The sequence below is a fragment of the Cinclus cinclus genome, chromosome 22, assembly GCF_963662255.1.
Source record: "Cinclus cinclus chromosome 22, bCinCin1.1, whole genome shotgun sequence".
NCBI classification, from domain to species: Eukaryota; Metazoa; Chordata; class Aves; order Passeriformes; family Cinclidae; genus Cinclus; species Cinclus cinclus.
Genome location: NC_085067.1, coordinates 6,435,714 through 6,460,046, shown reverse-complemented (window position 1 = coordinate 6,460,046; position 24,333 = coordinate 6,435,714). Strand labels below are relative to the sequence as shown.

The following is a 24,333-nucleotide window of genomic DNA, read 5'->3' as shown; positions in this document are numbered from 1 at the left end:
GCAGCCAAATTGGGGCACCACATATCTGGTTTCACACAAGGTTTTTTCACCCCTTAAAATTCAGGTACAACACAATTTGACTAATCACTAGCACTCACACTTACTAGTTGGAGTAAAACATTGCAGATCAACCCCATTTCTACGACAGTCCAGGCATCCCTGGGGTTGGTCTGGCTGGAGTTCCTGGTTTATGACACCAGAAAACACTGTGAGGGTTTGAATACAGTGTCAGAGGGTCTGATGTTGGCATTAGCTTGGTGTTCAGGAGTATCCTTTATCCTTTATCCTTCCGTGAGCAAATTTCCAGGATCGGGCTGTCCTTTGATTTGTTTTACTTGAGCATGAAAAACACCAAAGCCTCCAGGAAAATTGTAACATGTCATTACATCAGAGTGTATAATATGAACTAATATATAGACATGAACAAAGTTAATCCACTTTCATTCTGTAAAGATTGATGGATAAAAGAGAATTTTGGTAACATTTGGCACTCTGAGATTCCTTGTGGTGTCCATTCCTTGTCACTGGTTCCATGCTGTACCCGATGTGGGTGAGGGGCTGATGCTGTGGGGTGTCCTTGCCCCAGCTCTGGGTCCCCACCTCCTCCCTCTGCTGAGCCCAGCAAATGCACAGGATGAGTCAGGTCAGCTTGCCAGCACAATGGAAAATAAATTCTACCCCTCCTTCCTTAGTTTTTCACCTGGCCACTGAGTTGAATCACATTCCTGCAGGGCTGCTCCCTGCCTGCCCCATGGATGGGTTGGGAGCTGGCTGAGAGCTCTGAAATGCAGAGAGGTGAGCAGGGAGGCAGGTGGGTTATCCAAGGCTCCAGGAGAGGTCCAGCAGGGACAGCACAGCCCCTGATCCAAAGGCAGGGTGGCAAACAGGATTTACTCAGAGCTGTGCCTCTGCTGTCAGTATCTGCAGGCACATGTTGGGCTGGGCTGTTATACTGGGAAGGAAGATCAAAGATTGGAAAAGCAGCAAGAAGCTGTCCTGTGAGAACATTCCTCAGGGGATGGCAGCATTGTTTGTCTGGGAAAATCAGGATTTATCTGGGCATGAAAGGAAGAAGACATTTTAAGGGTTCGAGGTTGCAGCTGTTTCACAGTAGAGGGAACAGAATTGAAAAGTTGAGGGGTTTGAGCCCTTCCTAAAGCTCTCTGCTTAACCTGAGGTTAAACCAACAAGTTGGTGAGGCAGGCTTGCCCTTCCCAGGCTCTTTCCTGGTACCTATGTCCCGACCCAAGCAGCTTTGTCAAACAGATTGGTATTGGATCCACTGGGAAGTCCTTAATTCTGTTAAAGAATTTATAGCCCAGCTAAAATCCACACCATATGCCTTAAGAAATGGCACAGAAATAATTTCTTAATAATTTTGCTTTAATGGCACCAAAGCTAAAAATAAAAATATTTTACTTTTTCTTTTGTCAGTGGCAAAATAAATTAACAGGGATGGTGAACAAATTTTTATTAATTTGTAAATTACAATGTTACTTTTATTAATTTATTTATTAATGTGGCTATCTCTTGGTATTAAGAAAGGGAAATCAAGCCAACTGTATTGTAAAGGCTTCAGAGCAAGACTGATGAATTAATAATCCTGCTATAGCCACCATTTGATTCCAAGGCAGTTATTCAAGAATACAGCATGGCTTAAAAGAGTGGTGCTTTAATGAGTTGTTCTCATTCTTTTCCCTTTGTTTCAAATGGTTCTTCCAGTTCTTAATGGTGTTCTGCTAACTTTTAGCAATTGAAGACAAATGGAAAAACTTTGTGGTGCAAAACAATACGACAGAAGATGTGTAAGGGAAAAGGGATGGATGTCTCCTTAAGGCATCCATTTATTAAAAATCAGAACAGAAAAATAACTTCTCTTTTAAATAATTTATTTTTACTTGATAAATTACTTCCAGATTGTGTGCAGGACAGTAAAAGGCATGTTAAGGTGGTTAACAAGAGTGAGAACTAACTTGGAGAGCTATGAGGAGAAAGGGAAGAGCTGGGATTGCAAAATTCATCTTTAGCACAGTTGTGTGAACACTTGTGTTTGTGGTACTGAGAGTAAATCACCAGTACTCTGGTAATGCCAGACAGACACAGCACTGGGAACCCCTCACAAAGGAGCTGTCTTTGGGATGCTGAGTGCAGCATCCCCATCTTCCAGCTCTGCTGAGTGATCCAAGTGGATCTAAGAGGAGCAGCACATGTGCCAGCCCAGCTCAGAGATGTGTTCGTGTGCTGATATCCCTCAGCTCAGAGAATTCAAGTGTTGGTGCAGAATGTGCTCCCTTGCAGAGAGCTTCATCCTCCTGTTCCATCTTGAAATTCAGGAGCAGAGCTGTGCATCCTTCAGTCTGACTGCAGTCCATGAAGCCATACCAAGCTTATACAGCCCAGAGCATCCCTGTGGACCCATGCTCAGGAGATTATGGGACACTTAACATCAGACTCAAATTAATGCTGGAATCTCCTACTGCATAAAAACTGACAGATTCCAAACTAAAAGCCACAGGCTTTGCTTTTATCATCCTGAACTTGGCTGGATGTAGCTGAAAGAGGCAACATTCAGGTAAACCTGCATTCAGCACCTTCCCTGTGCCAGATTTGTGGTGCATGTGGTGTCTCCATGTAAATGTGGAGATAAATCCATGGATTTTGTTGATGATATTTTGATTTCAGACAGGTGCAGTGGGTATTAGAGTGGGACCAAGTGCTCCTGAGCTAGGCTGTCCATGTTTTTTGGGGGAGCAAGCCAGCAGTGTCAGATAGCAAGGGAGAGTGGGATCAGACTCCAGAGATCTTCACGGGCAGGTTGGAAGGAGATGATTCTGGAGGGGAAGGGGAAACAGCCTCCAGGTACCCTGAGCATCAACTGAGGAGAACACTTGACCTGGAAGAACAGAGTGGATAAAGGGAGGACAGGTCTCAGCCCAGTATCTGGCCACAACTCCTCCACGTAGCTGCGGTGATGTTTTAGGGATGAAGAGTGAGATGAAGGCTGTGCTGAGCAGGGAGGATTCCTGGTGTCTCAGCTCTTGTTATCTCACTGCAGTTCCAGTGGTATTATCAAGACAAATAGGATGCCAAAACTTAAAAGTGAACATATGTTTATGGGGGTGGTGAGGAATACAGAGGTCACTGTTGTTTCTTTCTGCTCAGAGAAGACATAATGGGGCCTGGTTTAGATAAATTAAGATTTGGAGCTAAGCTCGTGTCAAGACAACGCGAGTGTAATTATAAGTTGACTTCTTTCAGGGTCCCTGAAGTTTTTAGAGCCAAATAAAAATGTTCAGCAAGAGTTTTATAATGTAGTTCAACGGTTTAATGTGAGCTGATTGCAGCTTGGCCTTGTTGGCTCCTGAACCAATTTTACCTTAATTTGAAAAATTTTCAGTGAACTTCCAAATGTTTCCATGTCATTTCAGTTCTCTGTTTCCCCTCTCTCTGGACTTTGTTTATATTTTTCTATTTTTCATGTCTTTTTCCTCCCATATTTCCTTATTTCCTTACGCACCTGGGTGCTGGCATCCTTATTTATTTTTTTATTCCTGTTGAAGTTGTCATGGTGCTTTTTCTAAATTTTATTTTAAGATATAAAATAGTTTCAGTGCTCATTTTTAGTAAAACTTTAAACCAGACAGGTTGATTTATTTTTTTAACAACTGAAACATAAAACCATATTTCTGCCTAGTGAGATTGTTTTGGAATTCTGGTTTTGAATTTAAGGGTGAAAAAGGTGTAAAATACCTGTGAGTTACAAACTGCTTCCTTTGGAAAGTCTCTGATCTCCTTGCAAGATGTTGTTTCAAATCTGGTTTATATTTCCATCACTCTATAAATGGTAAGGAGCAAATAAACCATACTTTCTATAATACTTAGAATAAAAGTACAAATGCTCTTTATTAAAATGTGGAAAAACTGTAATAGGAAAACAAATCCATCCTGTTATTTCTCAGAAATGGAAGCATTTTAAGTGCTTTCCTTTTCATAAAAGGGGGAAATGAATTTTTTCAAAATACAGTACAGAATCAGTGCTGTAATGCTAATTGTATTTAATAATAGTAATTTAAATTTGGCTGCTCTCTGCCGAGCAGCAGCGAGAGAAAATTGTGTGTGGGAACGTTGAAGTCCAGAAGTGTAACATATGGTGTGGTTTGGCCTTCAGAGAGTCTCTGTGCACCCATGAAACAGCTCAACTGCACGGGGGTCCCTGGTGGTGCCCCTTCCTTCTCACCCCATCCCGAGCATGGATCCACACATCCCGGGGCCTCCCTGCCTTTGGCACTTCATTCCACAGGCTCATTTCAAGTACTCCTCGTGTGAAAATGTTCTCTCCAAATTGCTTCTGTTCTCCATCCCTAATGAGCATCGGTCCATCTGTGTTTGCTCAAATTCAGATTATTAAGTGGGTTATTCACAACCATCAATCCCTTGCTCTGGGACAGGTCGGATGCCCTGGGAGATTCCAGTGCCTTTCCGTGGTCTTTCTTGGTAAACTCTGAAAGACCAGCGTGGCCAGCTCTTCTTGAGAATTTATGTCTGCTCTCCACATCCTCCATCACTTTGACATCTGATGCTCATTTATCACTTTTCCAATACCCTTTGATAAGTTGCAAATAGGTCAGGTGTCAGTTACACCACACCTCCACCCATCTCCATAAATTAATCCAGAATCCTGCGGGCATGTAAGCGAAATAGGAACTTGGTTTTTTTCTTTAAATACGACCTTGTGTTGTGTTGCCAGAACTTGTCTCTTCCCAGCCTCTCGCCGTATCTCCCAAGATTTCCTTGCTGCTGCTGCCAAATGCTGCGTGGCCGCTGCCCGTGTCCTCATTTCCCTCCTTGACCTCTCCTCCCCTCCAGGCCTTTTCTTGGCTTATACCTTGTGCATTGTGCTTCTGTGTGATTTCTAGATTGTCCTTGTCCCTTGGTTTTCTGGCCTCAATCCTGCCCACAATGGTCCCGACAAGCCATGGGGCTGATCCACACCAGCCCCGCCCTGTCCTGCACCGCGCTCCGACTCCCTACATTATTGAATCATCCACGCTGTAGGATTGCCCCCCTCTCCCTTCCCAAATCTTCCCCTTCTCTTCACAGAGGTGTTTCAGGGCAAAGTAAACGCAAGTGGCACCAGGGCTGACCCCACAGCCCCCTCCTGTTTTATCTCCCCTCCTTTCCTCTCCCGGGCACCCGGCACAGCCCGAGCACTGGCAAAGCCGTGGCTTGGTCACACGCTTCCCACTGCTGCAAATACCCCTTCTGCTAAAGAAAATATCAGATACTTTCCTGAAATACAGATACAGTAAACTCTGGCCATTGTTTCTGCCTTATCTACCGAATCAATAATGTAGAGAAAGAATTCAAGGACGTTTTTCAGACAGGGCCTTCCTTTTTTAGGCCGCGGTGACGTCCGCACTTTTAAATGGTTCCATAATATTCACTGCCTTTCAAATACACAGAAGAATTGATATCAGGCCTTTGTATCCGCAGTTCTTCAGATCCTTCCTTGCCTTTTATTAAAATATGGGAACGATAATCTCCATGCCTTTGGTTTCCTGATTTGAGTAAGCTGCCACAGAGCTGTGTCAGGCTTTCCTGTTTCCCTTTCTGTCCCTCTGCCTTGGAGTATTAATTCACTGGATCCGATCCTGAGTCAATTTGGTTGTTTACTGTCAATATGAAGCAATAGATCTGGTTTCTAATACAAAAGGAAAATACATGTTTACCAAATAAAAGTTGCTGTGGAATAAGTATTTCATTCGTGGAGCTGTTAAGCTGCCTTCCCTTGTAATACGGAGTTTTAGATGAAAATACAGATGTAGGGGAAAAATAATAAAACTATAAGAATAAATTTTTATATGAATATTGTGTGTGTTACAGAACACAAGGAGAAGTGGGTCAGAGGAGCTCAGGAGTACAGACTGTGCCTGAGCTGTACTAGAAAACTTCTTTGCATGTAGAAGATTCACAGTTATTTTGTGTTAAGTATCACAGGGCGCTCAACAAGTTCATCTTTTCATCTCCTCACAGGCTTATTGGAAATAATAGAAAAATCTATTTACCACAAGAAAGGCAGAGTGGGACATCAGAAGTGGCCGCAGTTCCGTTTGCTGTGTTAGATCTCAGTAAGTGGTAAAGGAAAACAGTTGTTGAGGAGAGAATATGCCTGGCAAATACCAGGCTTTTTATAAAGAGTTAAAGTAAAGAATCACAACAGGAGGAGGAGAGTTCATGAAAATATTGATGCTTGTTATTAGGCTGAAAAATGAACTTTAAATTACATTCAGTACAAATGTAGCAGGAGCAGTCTTTTAACACTGTATCTATAGGAACTGTACACAGGAGACCTGGCTTCCCTTTTTATATACTTATTAGTTTTACATGAAATTGTTAATTTGTATTTACAGCTCGGAGTGTGAGAGTTGTATTGGAACAAGTCTTAAAGCTTCTTTTCTTATCTCCCCTTTTAGATTGATGCATTGGGTAAACGAAGCAAAGAAGCAGAGGCAGCCTTCTTGAATGTTTATAAGAGATTAATTGATGTTCCAGGTAAGCAAATTATTCCCTTATTCTGAGAAACTAATGGTTCATGTTTGTGTGAATGCTACTGGGCATTTTTTCTACCTTTAATAAGATAAATACAAGCAATGGTTTTGTTCTGGAACTGATGGACTCCTTTATTGTTTCTAATGGAGAGAACTGTAACTGTGGCACATTTCGGGGTTTCTTATTGCATCTACATGTTAATGTTTGTATGAATCGATTTATATTATTACGATACTGTGTGATCCTCAGTATTTTGTTTGTTAGAGGGTTCAGGCAATTAAAAAAAAAAAGCATCCTGAAGCTTTACCAAGAAATAGCAATATTTGTACTTATAACGGATAGAGAAAACTTTCTATGCCTTCCAAAAAAAGCAAAAGAAAAATCCATACTGAAGAGTAAAGCACTACCAAATTTCAGTTCTTTGCAGTATAAGTGTGATCGTAAATTTTATTCAAAGGCCTTTATTGTATGTGTTTTCAACTTCCCTTTTGTTTGGCATCTGAACTTTCTTTGTTTGACATTTGCTTTCAGTTCATGTCTTTTTACATTTTGGGAGTTGATTTTTTTTTTTCCCCCAGTGGTAAATAAATAACTGCCTGAACAGATTTTTCTTTTTGCAGCTGTACCCACAGCTAAGAGGGAGTGAGGAGCTCAAATCTCCACTGCCACATCTCAGCCCAACTGAGCAGTTGGCACGTGACTCTGTGCCATTTTATAGTTTTATAAAATATTAACATTTTATATATATAACATTCAAAATACCTCAAGAGGGGTTTTGAGGTGTAATTAATACTTTTAAATACTTTTAAGGCTTCATAGTACCCTGGCCTTTACTGGTTTTACCATTTAAGGGGCACATTTCATGCATGCTTCAAATAAAAATTAATTTTTTAATGTTTTAGTTTAATGATTAACTGGTCAAAAGGTCAATGTATTCAGATGCTCAGTCTGAGCTAACAAATGTCTTTTTTTATGCTTTGCCATTCATAGTTGAGCAGTGCCCAGTCTCTCTGTAGGGGTACAGGGACTCACCACGCTCTTCCTGGGCCACAGCTGCCTCAGAAACGTTGTTTTTAGGTTAGTCAGCTGTGGTATGTGAGTTTTCTTTCACTTATTTCCTGCTCAGACTCTCAGTGACGTTCACTGAACACAGAGCAGCTCCCTTTGGCCACCTGCTCATGCCATGGGAGGAATGGATACCTCGGAGGGGGTCGCCACCATCACAGGCAGTTTGCCTGGCACGAGCAGTGTGAGCCTGGCATGGGCAACCACAGCTCTGGCTTAGAAAGAAACCCCTCCAAGAAAACATTCCCAACATTATCTGCAGCCTGGGAGTGCAGCAGTGAGCACTGGGAGAGGCACTGCAGCCCCTCCAGCTCCGCACTAACGCTCGCTGCAGTTTCCTGCCATAATCTGGGAGCTCAGTAGGTTTGAGTTGGAACACTCTGGCTTTTTTCGTGGTTGAGAAGTGGTGTCAAATAAGAGCTGTGTGGGTTCTTTCGTGTGCTCTTGTGCAGAGGCTTCTTCCTGAAGCCTGGTACGATCACAGGTGATGGGATCTGAGCAGTAGATCAGACCAAGCCTAGAGGAGAAGGTAGGATTTATATCTCACCCATGCTGTTGGAATTCTGGGGGACTTTGTCAGGACTTCTCTGTAGAAGAAAGAATTTTCTCTTTCTTTCATTTGCAGGAGCAAAATTTACAGCCCTGCTCCCACACCCCACAGCCTCTCTTGCCCCGCCGTCCCCTGCGTGTGCCTTATGTCACCTGTCACAGAAATATTTCTTTGATATTCTTAATACACATAAAAACTTCAGCCTGGCTGAGTTGGGAGCACAGTGGAGTCTGTGGGATGAGAAATATCTCCAGGTTTTAGGCCTGCGCTCTTACCTGGAGGTCTGAGGTAAAAGTAAGGTCCAGGTTCTCCAGAAGTCCAGCCAGTCTCCTGTGGCTGTGTGCAGGCGTAACAAATACTCACAGGTTACAACACACACTGCAAGGAGAAGGAAAGCAGCCATTAGGAATGTATGGCACTGCTCTTTGTCACTCTGCTTCATTGTGTTGCTCTTCTTTTTTTTTTTTTTTTGCCCCTCTCATGCTGTGTAGTCTGCTAAGTTGGGCAGTGTCCATGGAGGGTTGGGTGGGTATCCATGGAGAGCTCTCCTTTATAAACAGCCATCAGTATTCATTTATCACACGTGTTGCTTTGCCTCTGTGTGGCTTTACATATCTTTTGACCTGTTCATTTGGTATTTCAAATATTTAGGTACACTTTTAGCTCCCCAATGCTGGTGTGTTTTCTTTTCGGTGTGAGAAGGGAGTGATGATGTTTGGGGGAAGCTATGCCTGGAATGCTGCAGAGTGGTTATTTAGCATTAAGCATCACTGTTACATGACAAGGGTGCAATTTTATCAGACTTTCAATATCCTTTATAGGACCATATAATAATTGCAGCTGAAGTCTAATTCCCAGCAGCCAATTTTACGGTTCTTGAGGAAAGCGTGTATTTCTCTCTTCAGTAATAATGTGCACACTTTATATAATTAAAAAGGGCTTCTATTTTAATTTTACTATAAAATGATCTGTATTGAAACTCCAGCTACAGTGCTTTATGGATTCAGCAAAGTTTAATGATTTTCCTTCCTGACCTGTCCAGAATTTTCACTCAGGCTCACCAGGAAGGAATTTGTGGAAAGGGTGGTATTTTATTTGTAAATTTTCCTATGTATATCAGGGGGTTTTTCTTTAAAAGATAAAACAGATCTTTTATATATCTCTCTCCAGCTTTATGATGCTGTTAAAATAGCATTATCACTGCTTTGTGCTGCAAAATTTATCCTTCCTAAAGGAAAGCACATGTCAAGGAAAACATTTTGGTTTATGTACATTTATACAGCTGTAATTCTCACTCAGATCGTTCTGTCTTGCTTGAGACTGAACATTTTTAATTAATGGAATTAATTTTCTCATTTAATTGCCTTATTTTCAGTATGCAGTACAGAGCAAGGGAAAAGTGAATGCTGCCACATGAATTGCACTAATCAACAAGGTTGTCACAACTTACCTTTAAAAATAATGCGAATATATTTATTTTGAAGTAAAGGGAGGTTGGGTCTGTGTTTTTAGGAAGCCTTCTTCAATCTGTTCAAGATTCCTTTGTCTCCAGTTTTATAAAATAAGTGTATTATGTTAAGACCCTTGGCTCTTAAGGTCTTAATTTTGCAAGCACTTAAAAGTGAAATTGGAGCCTTGTTGTGTGTTTGATGGAACCGTGTTGCCTTGCAGAAACAGTATATTCAAAATTCTTTTTTTTTTCCCTAAATCCTTAAAGGAAAAATAGTAAGCATTAAAAATGCTAAATGTTTTCATTTAAAAAAGAAACTGTGTTCCCTACTTAATTTTTTTTTTAAACAAAACTTCAGCATAATATTCAAGTAAAAGTTGAATGTGGAGACCGAGTGAATGCCAGGTGTCAGTGTCTGGATAAAGTTGTCAAATAGAGTGTTCTTTCTGCAATGGATCACTGCAGTTACAGCCCAGTGCCACGGTGGATTTGCTCAGTATTTTGTCTCAGTATTGCTTCTGTGTAGGCAAACAAGAAACAACTCTGCCTTTAAACACAAACTCTGCTCTGGGGATGTGGTGCAATTAAACCCAGTTGGGTTCAGTCCATAGAGTAGGAAAAACCACAGAGGCTTTTTCAGCATATGCACGTTTGAGAGTGAGGGAAGGTTAATGCCAACTGTTTGTTCTTGGTTTGGAGGGGCTGTGCTGCCTTCCAGGGCTGAGACAGAAATGGGTTTCGTTTCTCCTTAATGGGAATTTTCTCATCAGGAAACTAAAATGGCTCTCGGGGTGTAAAAGGGTGGTGGGTGGGTGTGTTTTTATTGGAGACCCTTTCTGGGTCTGTGCTGTGATCAGATTTGGTGCTGTTGAAGGTTTGTGATGTGGGTTTTAGCTCAGAGGACCTACTATCAAAGGGAAGTATAGCAAAAAACAGAGAAGGTAAAAATAAGACTTTTTTTTAATGTGCCTTGTCAAAACAATCAAAAGCAATAACAGTGAAAGATGGCTGAAGTGGAAATTTTATCTTTCCCTTGCTTCTTGCCATCATAAATTGCACACCCAGCTGTGGGGGCTGTGTCTCACAAAGGGGTTTGAAGGAGGAGCAGGCTCCTTCCACAGGAGTTTTCCACACACCTATCACTACATGTATATTTTAGTCTACACACAACCCCAGTTCAGCCTTGCAAATTCCAATTGCCCTGCATAGGGCATTCTTTTTCCAAGGGGTGCTTTAGCTAAGAAAAGACAAAGTTCTTTTTGAATAAATGATCAGTAAAGCACTAAATAAATGTGAGGGAATTACTTCTAAGGGCAGAAATGAAAATTATTTGCAGTGCTTGCAAATAATCAGTCATTTATCAGCCTTTGCCTTTTGATTATTTACAACTCACAGCCCTCTCTAGACTTGCACTGTTGTTCGGGCTACGAGAAAATTCCATTTAAAGTGTATTTGATCAGTGTCCTGACGTTAAAGGTGATACAAGAGAAAAACAGGTTTGATTTTGGATTTGGTTGGGGTTTTTTTTTCCCCCGAAAAATTACCTGCTGCTTATGTTGGAGGTGATAAGTGTGTATGAATTGATTGTGTTTATGTACATCCTGTGACATGTTTGGATTTTTTGGGAAAGTGTAATGTTAAGCAGAAAGGTTAATGCCAACCCCGGTAAGAAAGTCTGTATAATAAAGATTTTTACAGACCCAGATGACTCATGATGTGCTAAAATTTCTACCTAGGTACCCCCAGCCCTTTCTGCCTGTAGGGAGACCTGGGTGAATGTAAATTTAGGGGGTAATAAAGAGAGGTGAGGGAAAAGAGGTCCACTCTGAGGGATTGTGTTTAAGCACATCCCAAAGTACAATACTAAGAAGAGTTTGAAAAAGTTAATACTTGGAGTGATCTTGTCAGAGCTAATGTTTAATTGGTTGGCAAAACTGTCTAAAGAGCAAGATCAGGTCATAGCAAACCCTGAGTTTGTGGTACATTGAGGCTGAACAGCACAGACCATTTTTGAGAAATGTGTGGTATCATGGCAGTGTGAAAAATTTGAGGTAGTTCTTCATTTGTTAATAATACATGTCAAAACTGTCACCCCTTTCCCAATAAAATATGTTGAATAAAACAAAGGACAGACCCATAAAAAGAACAAGTTTATGGTTTTGCTGCCCCAGACTGTACAAGGGAAATGAATATTCATAACATGCCTTTTCTCAACGTTATAGGGAAAGGAAAACAATATTACAGTGAGTACTCTCAGGGGGAAAGGAAGCAAAATGAACTTGCTCACAGACACAGAAGTGGCACAGTCACCCCTCAAGCACAGCAGCCGGGTGTCTTTCTAAACACTCTTGAAAATCTGATAAAATTAAGCAGAAAATTGAGCATAGTTAATACTTGAAAGAGTGAAAAGCCATAAACCCCTGTGGCTGCAGGCAGAGATTGAGCTGGTGAGTGGATCCCATCTGAAGACAAAATCCTTGATGCTTCACCTGCATGTTTAGAACAGGTAAAAAGAAGGAGTTGCACAAGCAGGAAAATCTGGAAGCAAAGTCTGTACCGTAAAAAATTACGGACTATAGAAATGTAGAGATTCTCCCCAAACTGTTCTGCAAATCTGCAAGGGGTGCCCGAGTGGGAGTGAGAGGGACAGTTGAAAGTCCTGAGTGAAGAGGGGAGATTTGAGCAGAGTTCTCAGAGGGCAGAGCTGCTGCCGTTTCGTTTTCCAGAATATCCTGAATCGCCCGGGGATGCTGCTCCAGCCTTGGCAGTCCAGCGCTGAGGAATGTGCAAGTAGCTCATAATCACTTCAGCCTCCTTCCCCGTGGGGCTGGAATTCCGAGCTGCAGCACAACGTGCAGTTTGGGATGTGTGCTGGGTGAGTGCATGCTGGTAGGGCAGCACTGTTAGTGTTACAGAGCTATTTTCAGATAGAGCACAAAGTCCTGGCCAGTTCCCATCTCTAGAACTCATTCACTTTATCCTCCTGTTTTGAAACCCATGCAAAAATAACTGAAAATAGTTCTGTTACCTGAATACGTGGCTTCAAGTTGGGTTTGTCTGATCACCTACTTTTTTCTCTAGTTTTTCTCGTTGAATTAATAATTGCATAAATTCCTTTGTAAAAGCCAGAATAAATATTCAGAGGAAGAAATATCCCTAAAGCATTCACTTTAAAAAATTTATTGTGTGGCTGTCAAGCCCTATTTCACTTGGTAGGCTGGAGGCACGGAAGGAAGAGGGGAGGTGCAGATAAGGGGAAGGATGCAGTGAATAGGAGCAGGAAGAATGTGCGGTAGAAGGAGATATTCCAGCAGATATCCCTGCGGGAAGGGGCCATGTTCACCTGCAGGGTGTCACTGAAGCCCTTCCCAAGATGTTGCTGCAGGGAGAGATTTAGAGCAGCCCCAAGGCCCGTGACTGGAGCAAAAGGCAGAGCACGCTGGGGATGGGGGAATATTGGACTTTCCCTTTTTTCTCAGTTGCAGGAATGTGAACTGGAATTAAAATAAACCCCAGCTTTCAAGGGTTTAGTGCTAAGTCTGTTCAGAAGCTTTTAGGAGAAAGAAGGGATGAATATAGCAGAAATGCTTTCAAACATAGCAGAAGGCTCTTTTTTCTTTTATAATCTCAAAGTAGGAGAAGTAGAACTTCAAGTACAAGTGTTTTTTCTCTAACTGTCCTTTGCACTGAGCTCTCGGTCTAATCAGAAATTCCAGTGTCCTGGGCCATTACTAGAACATTAACAATCAAATTGGAGCCTTTTCAGTTGCTGTGGCTTCTCTTGTAACTCATTAGGTTCTTTTTCAGCTGACATAGTGCCATCAAATACCGCCTGACCTATTATGCAAACCCTACGTTTAATATTAAAAACTTTCCTGAGGATTTACTTTGGTTACTCCTTTGAAAATAGAGGGAACTGCAGTGCAGTTCACGAAGGAGTCGATCATTTACTCTGCCTTACATGATTTTTTTTTTTTTTATTCTTAGAATAGTGATGCATCCCAGTCTGGGCCATCTTTCTGGCAGTAACCATTCCCGAGCTGGGAGATAAATAAAGGATGTTTTTAAATGATAGCCCACGAGACGTAAGGACCACACTCTGGGAGGGATCTGTATGATTGTGGTCACATTGCCTATACACCATCCCGTGCTGTTTCATTTAACCCCGCAAGCTTTGGAGAACTTGTGCCGTGATTAATGGGGAGGAAAGGCGCCGGTCTGCTGCCACTCCCCCGTCCCCACGCAGGGGGGTCCCATCAGTCTGGCTTTGCTGCTTCCAGAGGTCGGCACAATTTGGGATTTGGCTTTTTTTTTTGCTTTTTTTTTTTTTTTTTTCTGGTAAGGAAAATGAGAGTCCCTCACCCTCTTGTGGGCACTTTGAATTCCCCAGTACAGCCTGCACAGAACACTCTGACAGCCGGAGGGTGAGGAGAATGCTGTTAAAAAGTGGAAAAAAATAAAAGGAAGACACAGATCCCAGTCCTGTGGGATGGGGGAGTAAGAAAATATGTATAATTCTTGATTGAAGGAAGAACCTTTTCATGGTTTTTATGAAGTGAGGAGTTGGAGAGATGATGAGCTTTGTTTCAAATGGAATTACGGCTATAACTCTTCTGTCCCTGGGCTACCAGAGTCATAGGGGAACGGGAGCAAAGCTATCATTTATTCCATGAAATCTTTGTCTCAGTCTCTCTAGGCTATTTCAATTTACCCCTGAAATTTCTGGGGAATAATTAATGAATTAATTAAGTATGCTGTGAGGTGTTTGAATATTCAAAAGCTACAGTGTAATTATTATTTTTTCTAAAACACATTTTCAGGTTATTTTCAGACATGCAGTCTCCCACAAAAGCAGTTACTGCATGAGAAGCTCGTGGAGCTTCTCCGTGTCTGTAATCCAAGGATCATTGTCCGACAGGAACACTCCCTGCAAAGAGCAGTGTTGCATTTGGGAAGGGGGAAAAAACTTCCTTTACTTTGTGACCAAAGTATTGTGACAGCAGGGCTGAACTCCTGGCTCTTTGAAAAAGTTAAATCACGTTAATAAAGTTGTGTTTTAGGAGGATTATTATTTTTTCCCCCTCCTTTATCGTTTCATGTGGGCGTTTCTGGTGAGCGATCACCGAGAGCTTTGCTTACAGCAGGGTTTGGGCAACAGAAATTCAGTCGTGTTGAAAGAGAAGCGTTGCCTTCCTTGAATTATTTTTAGATCCCAACCTTAGGAAACACATTTCCAGTGATATAAATTATTAATTGCCCCTGTAGTTCTGGCACTGTTTCATAACTTGCTTTCTTATCGTTTCCAGTGTTACAGGCCTGTAAATGAAGAGGGAGGAGAGGGGGGTTATTAAAAGGCGAGTCCTTTGTTTTGGAAGAGGCTCTTTAGGAGCTCCATGTTATGACACCAAAGGAATGGATTCAAAGGAAAAGAGAACAGGTTTAATTTAGATATTAGGAAAGAATTGTTCCTGTGAGGGTGGGCAGGCCCTGGCACAGCTGTGGCTGCCCCTGGATCCCTGGCAGTGCCCAGGGCCGGGCTGGACAGGGCTTGGAGACACCTGGGATAGTGGAAGGTGTCCCTGCCCACGGCAGGGGGTGGAACGAGATGAGCTTTAAGGTCCATTCCAACCCAGACATTCTGATTCTGGGATTTCTGTGAATGTATTTTGTGAATAAACCGAGAGCGAACCTCGGGCAGGGCAGAGTGGAGCGCTGGGCTGTCGTGCAGCCCCGGCCCATCCGTGAGGGTCCCACCGCACGGACAGACCCCATTTGTGGTGATTTTACAGGTGATTTTTACAGGTGTGAGGAGCCCCCGGCACCGCACCGGCAACCGCGGCCGCCGCCCGATCCGCCCGCGCTGCGATCCAGGCCGGGCTTTGCCGCTCTCCCTGCCGCGCTGCTGGCCGGGGGCTCCTCCGGGCTGCGGGCGGTCACTCCGGGCTCCGGACAGCCCCTCTGAGGGTCCGGACAGCCCCTCTGAGGGTCCGGACAGCTCCTCCGGGGGTCCGGACAGCCCCTCTGAGGGTCCGGACAGCCCCTCTGAGGGTCCGGACAGCTCCTCCGGGGGTCCGGACAGCTCCTCCGGGGGTCCGGACAGCCCCTCTGAGGGTCCGGACAGCTCCTCCGGGGGTCCGGACAGCCCCTCTGAGGGTCCGGACAGCCCCTCTGAGGGTCCGGACAGCTCCTCCGGGGGTCCGGACAGCCCCTCTGAGGGTCCGGACAGCTCCTGCGGGGGTCCGGACAGCCCCTCTGAGGGTCCGGACAGCCCCTCTGAGGGTCCGGACAGCTCCTCCGGGGGTCCGGACAGCCCCTCTGAGGGTCCGGACAGCCCCTCTGAGGGTCCGGACAGCTCCTCCGGGGGTCCGGACAGCCCCTCTGAGGGTCCGGACAGCCCCTCTGAGGGTCCGGACAGCAACTCCGGGGCTCCGGGCAGCTCCTCCGGGGGTCCGGGCAGCTCCTCCGGGGGTCCGGGCAGCTCCTCCGAGGGTCTGGGCAGCCCCTCCGGGGTCACTCCGAGGGTCCGGGCAGTGCCTCAGAGGTCCCGGTGCTCCCTCCCGGCGGGGCTGTCGGGGCCCATTTCTTGGGACTGCTCCCGCCGAGCAGCACTCCGCAGCCCTGGGGTTAAACATATATATATATATATATATATATATATATATATATATATATATATATATGTATTTATAACAATATATATGGGGAGAGAGGGTAATTTGACCCTGCGCGCTGCAAATTGAACATTTAAAGAATGATACAGTTTTTCCAGCCCGTATGGCAAGCCCCGCCATCAGCCCCTCAGTGTTGTCGGGGGTCCTCACCCCTCACGGCAGCAGCAGCCACGGCCGAAGGGTTAAACATAAACTTTAAACATTCCCTGTCCCACAGGAGCTCCTTTTCCATGAGCCGAGGTGGGCTTTTCCCCCCTCTCCTTAAATAACGAGGGTGGTCCCAGCATACTCTATACCGAGACAGCTTTTCATCAGTTGCTCATCAGCATGCTAATTGCTGTATGACTAATTATGCCCTGAATTCCAGTTGATTTTCTTAATGAGACAGCTGGGTTAATTATGTAATCGTATGATTACATTAGCCCAGAGTGCCCTGGCAAAAAGGAAGGCGGGCGGCAGTGGGATGTCACCGGGTGAGGGGCACGGGGGCAGCCGTGGTCATTTTGGCCGTAATGATCGGGGACGGCAAAGCTGCTACAGAGCCCGCGGTGTAAACACCGGGATATGGGATTGTTGACACCGGGAGCTGTGCCTTCTTCCAGCTCGCAGGATGAGGGAGGGACGGGGGTTCATCAACTAAACTCACTTGGGAAGTTCAGGCAGTCATCGATGGCCCTGTTGTATCTCGGGGATTGAGGTTGGGTTTGGGCTGAGCGATGTGGGGTGGGGGTTGGATTGTAAAGCCATGGAATATCCTGAGCTGGAAGGGGCCCACAAGGATCATGAGTCCATCAGGGACACGGCACAGTCCCAACAATCCCACCCTGAGCATCTCTGGAGCGGCGTCCAAACGCTCCTGGAGCTCTGGCAGCCTCGGGGCCGTGCCCATTCCCCGGGGAGCCTGAGAAGTGCCCAGCACCCTCTGGCTGAGGGAAGAACCTTTTCCTGATATCCAACCTAAACCTCCCCTGACACAGCTCCAGCCGTTCCCTCCTGCTGTGAATGTATGCTCCCTGGTTACAGAGAGCAGAGATCAGAGCTGCAGACTCCAATGAGTATCCCCTCAGTCTCCTCCAGCTGAACAAACCGAGTGCCCTCAGCCGTTCCTTGTACAGCCGCTCTTGACCCTGCGCCATCTGCGTGTGCCTCCTTTGGACACTCTACAGCTTTATATCTTCCTTACCTTGTGACACTCAAAACTGCACCCAGCGTGGTTAGGGGCTGCCTCATGCAATGCGTAGTTCAGGCAAAATCAATGTCTGTCTCTTTTAAAATTGTTTGTGAGGTCAGTACTTTACATACCTAAACAGCAGCAAAAAAAAAAAAAAAGAAAAAAAAGAAGGCTCCCTTGCCCTGCCTTTGAGAAACGATTCATCGTCAGGACATGTGCGTGGTGTGAGAAAAGCCTGAGAGGTGTGAGGTGTTGCTGCGGCTGCGTCACACCAGCTCATCTGATGTGAAGTATTAACTGCTATAAAAATCACTTCGCATTTGTAACGTTAATTGTTTTTGTGTTTGTGTCCACTGAGACGTGTCCATCCTCCTCCTCTATGGGAGCAGGAGCTCCTCTGTGAGGGGACAGCAAGGTGTGTCCCAGCAGTGAGCAGGGGATGTGCCCAGAGCTCTGCAGTCCCTGGGGAAAGAGAGGCAAGGAACGAGCTCTGTGGGGTTGGAATTTCGGCACTTTCTGTTTCTGCTGTGGTAGCGTGGAGGAAAGCTCGTCAGCGATGGGATCCAGATGTGCTGGGCTGCCTGCAAACACAGCATGCGGGGGGCTTCTCTGTGGGTATGGCATGCAACAAGTGGATTAGGGAAAATGAGTAGGAAGCAAGAGGAAAAAAATGCACTAAATTTAGTGTAAAAATAGACATCTCAATCTACTCTTGGGCAGTAATGATCTTGCAAAACGCTTCTTCAGGTTCTGGATTATCAGATCTCTTTTAATAATTTTCTCACTTTTTCATTTATCCTGTGCCTAGCAGGAATTTCACAAGAGAAAATTCAAAGCAAGGGAATAATGTGTGATGAGGTTTCCATATTTCAGTGTTCAGCGAGGTGATTTTTCTCTCTTACAGACCACAGAAAGGGCATTTCCTTCTCTGCCTCTCTCTGTAAGCCAGGGCCAGTTGATTTTTTGAGCCATGTATGCCTGTTGTTTGTGTAATGAATCGAAAGTTTTGGTCCATTGCTTGTTTAAAAATTCAGTGACCTCCTGTTAAATGACATGAAACATACTTTGCAAACCTGGTTAATATAAAAAGGTATGCTTTTCCATGCATGCATGTGTTGGGAAAAGGAGAGTATTTTTATTTATTTTTAATCTGCTCCACTCAGGTAGGAGAAAAACCATTGTGACTGTAAGGTTTATACTTGTTTCAGGTTAATTGGTGTTTATAAATACTCCAGAAATAACAGGTTTTTAGGCTTTTCAAGCTAAAAGAGCATGTTGGAGCTTGCCATGAGAAATTATTTTTCTCTCTGCCTGAAATGTCTTGGTTGGTCATTTTACTGTCATATGACGATTAGTTTTCTTTAATGCCATTTATAAAAATTAACTCTAAGAGGTGCTTCACCCATGGGTTTTTTTTACATGTCCTCCAGCAGTATTTGGTGGCTGCAGGCCATTAGTCCTTCAAATAGACTCTAGTGAAGTTTGAAGCTTAATGCACAGAGACTTTTTTTACATTTTGTTTGTTCTGTCACTGTTTTGCTACTTGAACATTAACCTTTAATAGAGCTAAATTAAATATACATGTCCTGATGAATAATTATGAGATTGCAAGCATTTTCATTTTGTACACAAAGCTTCTCAGGGATTGCAAATTTGACTAAAGGTTTAGTCATTATTCACTTTATAATGCCCATGTTATTTTTGTCTTTTAATTCTTTACTGATTTCAATATAAAAAGCCCTGTGTATTAGGAGCAGAATACTTCTTGTGCATGTCCCGGCTTTTTACAACCTGCATGTTAAAATGAGGGTGGGTAAAAGTGCACCCACAGTTTTGTCAAGTTCTGTTTCTTTCATCGTGGCACTTTAACACTATTCCATAGAAATACCCGCAGCTGAAGCTTGAGATCTGGGGCCCGATAGGATTTGTGGTTCCTGTAACAATTTAAGACAGTCCAGAGTGAGACAATCCTGCCTTTCTTTGTGCTCAGCAGACGAATATCCCGGGCTGGCTCTTTGGGAGATGCTGAGCTGCAGGAGTGTGACAAAACTCTCCTTGCAGAGGAAGGTCAGGGACCTCCATGGGAGCAGGGGAATGTTGTGACAGCCCACACCGTAATAGGACCATCCATAAATACTGCAGAGCCCTCAGCTCGTGCTACTGCTGCCACTTCAGCTCTCTATTTAATTCCTTACCTGTACCCCCCTGTCTCTGCCACCATAACATTTTAAGTTTGATTTATTATAAATATTTTAATACAGATAATAATAACGAAAAGTATTTGGCCTAAAAAGCATAAATGAAAAAGCTATGTAGTCATAAACTATGTATGTACAGAGAACAGATGACAAGCAACCTAGATTTTGTATTATGAACAGGGTAATGCCATAAGCTGTTGAAGAGCCCAGCTAACAAAATGCAGCAGGCTGCTACTTAGAATGTCTCTGAGCTCAACATAACCCAGTGCTATTCTTTTATAAACTATGCAACAACGCTGGCATATTGAAAAAACACACAGGCTCATGCTTAATGTGTTAACAGAGGTACAATAGACTTATTATGTGTTTCCAGAGACTGGAACTGAGGGTGGTCTGAAAAATTAATGACTGTGGTGGTTGAAAATTAAGTGAACTCCCTAATATATACTGTTGTTGATCCACTGAGTTTGGTGTTTAGCATTCCTCAACAGGAGACTAAATCTTTGCAGCCGTTTCACAAGAGATGCTGGCGCCCGTAGCAGAAATGTATTCAATAATCTTTTATAAGTCCATCACACTCTGGAGTTTTCCTGTCCTGACTGGGAAGAAGTCCCAGAATAAATTGCACGTGCGCATATCAGGTGTGTGCTGAGAACCCTCTTTACCAGAGGGGGATGAACATCAGAGAATTAATACTGAGAGGATATTTGATTAATGATGTAAGAAAAAGAGAGATCTGAACATGGGGTTCGTGGAATTGATTACGTCCACGCAATGTTTCAGATTATGATTGATCTGTCAATTAGAAAAAAGTACCACTCAGATCTCCCTGGTCGCAGAACCTGTTTGAGCTCCAATGTGCAGGAGGGCAGAGTTAGCTTCAGAAATTCACTCCTGTACAAGCAGAGGCCTGTGAGGGACAGTAGCTGTCAGTGAGCTGTGCAATTTGATTGCTTTTCACCCAAAAATTCTCATTTTGCAATAAAAAATGTGAAGCTTAAAACTCTCACATGCCTTTGTATTATGGCTGTCTGCCCCCAGGAACACTGTCCTGGGAATTGGTGCCAGGATGAAGAAGCTGTGTCCAAATTTCATGGAATCACAGGACAGTTTAGGTTGGGAGGGACCTAAAAGCTCATCCCATTCTACTGCCTGCCATGGGCAGGGACACCTTTCACTAGGCCAGGTTGCTCCAAGCCCTGTTCGGCCTGGCTCTGGACATTTCCAGGGATCCAGTGGCAGCTACAACCAGGGCAAGCTCTGCTGGGGCCTCACCACCCTCACAGCCAGTAATTTTTTCCCAATATCCCATCCATCCCTGCCCTGTGGCAGTGGGAAGCCACTCCCTGTGTCCTGTTCCTCCACGCCTTGTTGCAGGTCCCTCTCCAGCTCTCTTGGAGCCCCTCTTAGGCACTGGAAGGGGCTCTGAGGTCTCCCCAGAGCTTTTATTTCTCCTGGCTGAACACCCCCAACCCTCTCAGCCTGGCTCTGTATTTAAAGGGAACAAGATAGAATGAATTATTTCTGGTTTTTTTAAGTTTGCAGGCTATATGATGTGAGGAATGTACAGGTCTAACAACTTAAGGAAGGGTGCTGCTGCCACCAAAATGGAGAAAAAAGGATACTTGTGCTCTGAACTGCTTGGGTCACAGAAGTGTTCCTATTACATTTTATTTTACTGTTTCTTTTTCAGATCCGGTTCCAGCCTTGGATTTAGGACAGCAGCTTCAGCTGAAGGTTCAACGCATGCACGATATTGAAACAGAAAACCAGAAACTTAGGGAAACTCTGGAGGAATATAATAAGGAATTTGCCGAGGTGAAAAATCAGGGTAGGTTGCAACTGTATTATCAGCTTTTAATGCACACTGGAATTTGAAGATAGGGTTTGAATTCAGTTTTATTCTTAGAGGTAAAGGCATCAGTAACATTTAAATTCAGTAGAGAAAGTGCAATAGTCTATTAGAGCCACTTCTGTATTTGTGTGTGGAGATGGGCTTTAGGCAGACTCTTTGGATTTCTTAAAAGTTTCATTTACTGGAGCACCAAGTCAGAGAACAGAGTTATTTTGCATATTTGGTTGTAGCCTTCAGCACTGAAAATTACACCTGACTGACGTTATTTGTGACATTTTATGAGAGGCAGTGCTTGTACTGACATCAGACTGAACGTGGGTGTTGGTACTTGCAGGATGTGCAGCTTGCACAGACAAACACAAAAATTCAGTATTTTGTACCCGCATACGAATCTGTACAAAATGGAACTTTTTCTGTACTGTTTTTCCTTATCTTAATGTACTACTGGAGTACATTCAGCATATGCACTTTATTTTTACTCTGGAGACCATCCATAGAGCAATGTAAATACAAGCTATTACTGTTAAATTATTTAAGTTTTAATGAGACTAAAGTACATGAAAATACGTGAAAATCTCAGTGAGATTTAAAGCCTGTTGGCTTTAAGACTGCTTAAGTTTTGTTGTGATTCAGTTTACTGCACCAGGAAAAAAAAAATTCACAGCCATACACTTAGTTGCCCATCCATGGGACTTTTCATTTCCATCTTTAATGCCCAGTTCTGGATGGTGGTAAGGTAAATTGTCTTGGCATTCAGAAAAAATTGAGATTTTTTTTTTTTTTTTAATGTTACGGAACTGTTGCACCAAAGTAATGTTTGAAAGCTGCACTAGCAACTAAGTTGATTTTGTTAAATCTAATTTTTTGCTGAGGGAACATCTACGCAGTTAGATGTTTTCAAATATATTTTGTTTTCACTTAGAGGGTGTGACCCCTGGAGAGGACAGGTATCAGCATGCCAGGATTTGGCCTGGACTGTAGGAGATGTAGGAGATGTTGGAACTGTAATGCTCCAAACAAGACTGTATTTTTTGCTGAAAATGTACAATCATTGCAGCTCACTGTGCAGAGTTTTCCTGAGGCTGTGCATCCAGTACATCCAAGCATGACATGGGGGTTCATTCCACAATGTGGAAAAGCTCTTGACTTGTAGAGTTTTTTGCTACAACCACTCATAACTGACATTTTTGAATTTCCCTGGTGTGCTGGAACTTCCTTTCCATTTCCCCACTGTAGCCTTTGTGCTGTTTTTCACTCCAGTGCAGTGGTTTTACTCTCAGTTTCAAACAGGGATTAATAAACTATCCAGGGAAATGGCCGTTGTTAGCTGAGGGTGCTTTGATCAGTTAATCTCTTTGTTTGGAGAGCTGGTATTAGCTCTGTGGTGCCTGTAAGAACTTCTTCCAAAACTGGTATAAATGGCAGTGCCTGACAAGCTGTAGCTGACCTGAGCACTGAAGAAGGCACTTAGTGCTTCAAGCAATGTAGAGGATTCAGCTGAACTTGTCCAGCACATCTATTGTTAGGTGCTTAAAGGTAAAATCAGATTTTTTAATGAAAGTTATGCTTCCCCCCATATTTGTGCATTTCTTGCGTTCATTTTCGTAGTTTTGTTTTCTTTTAAAATTAGACATTGAAACTTAGTCAAGGTGCAGTTACGTGCATTTCCGTGAGATTATTTTGCTCTCTGCTTCTCCATATACCAGAATATTTTTGCTGATTTATATCTGAAAACACCTGGAGCAAATGTGTCCACAGAAGGGAGTGCAGCATCCTACTGTCTGTGCAAAGGTGCATCCTTTGCTTGTTCAGGAAGAAATCAGGATTTATATGACTTCCCAGATCTCAGGGAAGAATTTCCCTTTGCTTAAGAGGAAAAGAAGTGACTGTCCTTTTCATGGCTTGTTACTCAGTAATGAGCCTCAGCTGATTTCTGCACGGCCAGCAAAATCCTGCTCCTTCAGGCAGAGGCAGCTGCTTTGCTGGCAAATATTTTTACCACTCTTTCCCCCCTTTTTTGTGATCACAGTGGCCCAAGCTGCCTTTGGTAGTGCCCAGACAGCAGATCATGTCACCAGCTACTTCCTGTCTGCTTCACAGCTCCCTGCTCAGCTCTCAACAGTGGGATTTTGAAAGGATTATGTGTGGGTTTGTGTGATACTACCGAGGTGTTTGTCCCCCAAGCCCATAGGGTTTATTCTTACTATTAGGGTTTGTCTTCCTAGGATGTTTCTGAAGAATATTAAACTTTCAACATCCAAAAGCTTTCATTTTTTCCTTAAGCATTATGAATGGTATCTGTTAATAAGCTGATGTCTTTAACCTGGTGTGAGTACTCTAAACTGTGTTGCTGCTGTGAGTCTTCTGGCAGTCCAAGGCTTTTTCCAAATTCCATTATTGTTAAAAAGCATGCTCTGGTGGATGTCCTGCTTTTCCTCTTCAGAGCCCTATAAGGGTTCAGTCCTTTCCTGTGGGTGGGATCACAGGGCTTTGACACAGGAACAGATCAGGACACGTAAGGAGATGCTGAGCTGTAGCTCTGCAGGTTTCTGCATCTGCTCTCTTCCACTGCTGGTCATGGGGAAATGCAGGAGAGCTCCTTTATCTGAGGGAAGAGTTCTGCAAATTCCCTGGAAGGCTGCAAGGGCCTCAGAAAGTTAAAACAGTCAATGTTTGAGTGTAAACCCTGAGGTGGATGACGAGGCAGCGACAGCAACTGGGACATGCAGAGCTCCAGTGCCTGCTGTTAATGCAGCAGTTGGATCCCAGCTGCTGGGTTTCTCATCAGCTGGGAAGCACAACAGAGCTGTATCCCAGATATGTG

At 43.7% G+C, this 24,333-nt stretch overlaps 1 protein-coding gene across 9 annotated transcripts in view; it reads left to right on the top strand.

Annotated features, from left to right (window-relative positions):
* CUX1 (cut like homeobox 1) overlaps window positions 1-24,333 on the top strand; it is a 271,693-nt gene that overhangs the window by 113,468 nt on the left and 133,892 nt on the right. For 8 of the 9 annotated variants that reach the window (XM_062507263.1, XM_062507262.1, XM_062507261.1 and 5 more), the window contains 2 exons: window positions 6,474-6,552; window positions 21,348-21,485. In XM_062507263.1, the coding sequence (XP_062363247.1) occupies window positions 6,474-6,552; window positions 21,348-21,485 (217 nt within the window). The remainder of the gene's footprint in view (window positions 1-6,473; window positions 6,553-21,347; window positions 21,486-24,333) is intronic. The other variant, XM_062507264.1, reaches the window with a different exon arrangement.